Source organism: Sinocyclocheilus anshuiensis, unplaced genomic scaffold (assembly GCF_001515605.1).
Source record: "Sinocyclocheilus anshuiensis isolate Anshui unplaced genomic scaffold, SAMN03320099.WGS_v1.1 scaffold3437, whole genome shotgun sequence".
Taxonomy (NCBI): domain Eukaryota; kingdom Metazoa; phylum Chordata; class Actinopteri; order Cypriniformes; family Cyprinidae; genus Sinocyclocheilus; species Sinocyclocheilus anshuiensis.
In genome coordinates this window covers 47,830-52,156 of record NW_015556002.1, presented here as the reverse complement: position 1 = coordinate 52,156, position 4,327 = coordinate 47,830, and the positions used below count along the sequence as shown (strand labels likewise).

General features: G+C 32.4%; 1 protein-coding gene across 1 annotated transcript in view; it reads left to right on the top strand.

Annotated features, from left to right (window-relative positions):
• muc13a (mucin 13a, cell surface associated) overlaps positions 1-4,327 on the top strand; it is a 28,031-nt gene that overhangs the window by 4,351 nt on the left and 19,353 nt on the right. The window contains exons 2-8 of the mRNA XM_016470648.1: positions 1,165-1,224; positions 1,488-1,535; positions 1,696-1,751; positions 1,829-1,884; positions 2,906-2,958; positions 3,161-3,829; positions 3,896-3,967. Of these exons, the coding sequence (XP_016326134.1) occupies positions 1,179-1,224; positions 1,488-1,535; positions 1,696-1,751; positions 1,829-1,884; positions 2,906-2,958; positions 3,161-3,829; positions 3,896-3,967 (1,000 nt within the window). The 5' untranslated portion in view covers positions 1,165-1,178. The remainder of the gene's footprint in view (positions 1-1,164; positions 1,225-1,487; positions 1,536-1,695; positions 1,752-1,828; positions 1,885-2,905; positions 2,959-3,160; positions 3,830-3,895; positions 3,968-4,327) is intronic.

Here is a 4,327-nt window from a genome sequence, read left to right as displayed (position 1 = left end):
GGTTTTTTTCAGTAAGACAGTAATATCGTGCTTTACCTGGAAACCTAAAGCTGCACTAGGTGTACATCACATATTAGCACAAAAACTTTTTGAGCACTCAATTGAAAATGTACACATAATGTACCAATCGTACTTACAGGTTGTGCTTCAGAGAGCTTTTTAGTCCATATTAAGAAGATAGAAGAAGCCAACGAAGATAAAAGCCAAGATTAGAGAAGCAGTCCTTGGTAAAATGACATGCACACAACAAAAGGTTCGAATTGTATATCTGTGGTATCCTTCAACACAGCTTCTTCTCGACATGATGTAAACACACTAACTAGCGGAAGTGTTTGTGGGCAGGTCAGACTCGCGGGCAGGCGGGGATTATGCAAATGTATTACCCAGTGGCGTATACCGGTAACAGGCAAAAGATTCGAAAATATGACGACTCGTTAAGACGATTCAGAATTGACTCCCTCTTTTGAGAGACAATATCTTTATTTATCATGCACTTTTTTGATTAACAACTTTGCAGATTGTTTTCATTTAAGGATAGCTACCTTATAAACTGCAAAAGATATATTTTTCAAAAACCCATATGACCTGCTCTTTAAAATCCAGCAGGTTAAATTTCAGATAGAATAGCAGGAAAAGAAGGTGTACATGTCTTAGTTAAATGAGAATATGTATATTTATATTTATATTTATATTTATATATTCATGTATATAAAATATTGAAGAATTTAATCTCTGGACTTTGGAACAAAAATGCAAAGAGAATATGCACATCAAAAACTGAATGAATCTAACACTGACCAGTAAACATTAAGATTTTGCTAATACTTCTATAATGTGGCCTGTGATAAAAAAAAAAGAAGAAGAAAAAAAAAAAAAGCCAGTTTGACACGTTTGTTCTGTTCAAGTTGCTTCGTCATCTTCCTAGCAAGCTGAAGAGAACATTTATTTTCCCCAGCCATTCAGGCATTGACATTTTTGTGACTGGTAATACCAAAAACAACTGAGCTAAAAGAAAAGAAATCTGATAACATCACCAGCATCAGTATAAGCATAAATGATGCTTTCTGACTGTAATATTATATCCAGTGTCCCAAAGTCCCCCTGCTAGAAGCACCGCCTTCTTTAGTTGTTAAGTTTGTGTAATAATTTTCCATGTATTTGCAGGAACGCGGGGTGACATGAAAAGGACCATGTCCCCCTTAGTGGTTCTATTTATTATAATAGGTAAATATCTATTCAAGTTTTTAATGTTTGTACACTCTAAAAAATGCTGGGTTGTTTCAACCCAACTTTGGGTCAAAGATGGACTAACCCACCTGTTGGGTTAAATTTTTTAATAAAATTTTTAATTAGTCCATATTTGACCCAAAGTTGGGTTGAAACAGCCCAGCATTTTTTAGAGTGTACAACATACAGTAGCAAAATGTTTATATTTAGAAACACTGCAAAAAGTGTCAAACTAATGGTAATTATATCTATTCCATCAGGATTGTTGGGGCCAACATGTGAAAATCTAAATAATTTGACGGATTCAGGTAAAAACAAATGATCTGTCATTGTCTACAGTGGTAGACTAGTAACACCAGTAAATGAAAAAAAAAATTAAAAGAAATATAACAGAATCACATATTGTCACATACCCTATTTTTATAGCTAATATAATGTTTATTATTACCTCTTTCACATCATCAGCAGTTTCACATCATATGCCCTCACCAGACCAAAGAGTTAACGACAGGACCCAATTGAATGTAAGGTCATAGCACATTTACAATTTTTCACTATCAATTTAATAAATTTTAAATGGCATTTTTCTTTATTTCTATAGGACAGAGCACTGGAATACTGGCCTGTGGCCAACCGTACAGAAATTAAAATTTTTAGGTAAGTCAGAAAACACCTCATTCTGCTCTTACTATTTTTGACCTGAGATCTCACAAAGTCAGATTTAAAGCACATAAAAGCACAAAATTAGAGTTCTGTTTAACTTAAATGTGAGCGAAATGTATTACTATATAGTAGAATGTATTTCTCAAAGTAATAATAATAATAATAATAATAATAATAATAAAATTATTAAAACTTTATTTTTAAAGGAATAATCACACTATTTTTCTCATTAATTGCAATAGTAAACCTCAGTTGTACAGCACTTTGTTTGCCAACAAATAAAAGGAATTGTTAAATTTTCATTTGATTACATTTTAAAAGATTGAATTGTTAATGTTTTATGTCTTCATTTGATTACCACCGTTTTTGGTAATAAAGTTGTATTAAATTATAAATACAGAAACATTAAAGCAAACAACAAAGAATTAAAAAAAAAAAAAGATTGCATGTGACCATATTATTGTACAAATTGTAATAAAATATTAAGTTGTTAAATTTTTATGAATTCAATTTATTAGACATGCTTTTAGATTATTCAAATTTATTTCAACCATTAAAATGGAATGCAGAAAAATTAAGACGGAAAACAATTAATATGAAAACAATAAAACTGAATTTGAGAAAAAAATAAAACTTATTTATTAAACTTATTTGTTAAACTTATTAAATTGTGCCTAAATTGTTTAAGTTTTATGATTTTAATTATTTGCTATTTGAATTACTAATTTAATCAATTTAACCAGAGTCAAGAAAAAATTTAACCCAGAATTTCCTATCTCCAATGGCGTCTAGGAGTACAAATTGTAGCTTAGTCTTAGTCACTGTTATAATTATGAAAAAGACATTGAAAATTTTTTCTCCCTTGCAAAAACGTTTGAGAGCTCTTATAGAGACTGATTTGAATTTTACTTTTAAGATTTTTTGCCTTGTCTAATAGACTCAATGCATTTCTTTTGAACAAAATGTGATTTTTCTTCATGCAAAATAATATATTAACAATAATTTAATCTTTCAGGAGAGGACCACTAGTTATTTCCAGAAAGTACTGGTACCCCGTTTTAGAAATAGGTAAGAAATTAATATTTAAGTAATTCTCTAAATTTCATTAAACCCTGTGTAAAGCCTGATGTCAGATATTTTCTATTTGAATATATATATATATTTATTTATTTTTACTATGAAGGTACTATGAATGTACTATGAAGGTCTGTTGATATGATTTTATCTGCATGCTTAGTAATAAATTTCTTTCTCCTTTTTTTTTTGGCAGCAATTAAAAAAGCACCTCCCATATCCCCTGCAATTACCTCAGCCGCAACATCAACAAAATCATTCAGCTCATCACCAGCAACAACAACTATGTTGCCCACTTCATCTTTCCCAGCAACTGCACAAATAACTACTTTAGGGCCTTCAACAACCAAAACAAAGTCTACAATTTCAACAGAGCCCCTAACAACCAGCATTCAAGAACATATCAGCAAACAGAAGACCACTACAAGACAAATATCAGAAACCACAACAGAGCTGCAAACTTCAGCAGTGCCAGCAACAATCAAAACTTCAAAAACAACAATCTTACCAACTACCAACTCAAGACAACAAACAACCATTACACATTCTACAACTTCAGCAATGCTACCAAAAACTACCACTTCAAACAATATAGCATTAGAAACCTCAAGGCAACTATCAGCCACCACATCAAAGCTCACTCCATTAAACACACCAGCAACTACCGCAATACAGCTAACAAGCAACATAAAACCCACAACCACTAGAAATACATTGGGATTGACATTAAAATGGACACCAGTGGAAACTGCAGCATCAGAGGGTGCTTCAACCAGTATGCAGACAACAACTGTAAAGGATGGCTCAAATGCTCCAAAAGTAACAACAACTGCCATTTCATCTGCAAATCTGCCAGCTACATCAGGTGCGGGAGTTAGTTTTGAAAGTACAACAGCTGAAAGAACATCCACAACTGCATCACTGGTTTCAGATACTACTTTATGGTCTACAGTGGCACCTGGAACAACAAATGCAGCAACAACAATTATAGTGCCCCAAACAGGTTTGACAAAATATGTTATGACTATATACTACCGTTCAAACATTTAGGAATGTTATTGATTTGTTAATGTTTTTGAAAGAAGTCTCTTATGCTCTCCAAGGCTGCATTAATATAATAATTTAATAAAAAATGAAACATTATTACAATATAAAATGACCACTTTTTTCATTTAGTGTGTTTTAATATGTAATTAATTTCTGTGATGACAAAGCTGAACTTTCAGCAGTCACTACTCCAGTATTCAGTGTCACATGATTCTTAAAGGGGTCATATCTGATGCGATTTCAAGTTCCTCTTCAGGAACTTGAGCTGCGTCGTAAAAAAACGCTAGGGGAACGCCCTCTGTGACCACGCTCTGAA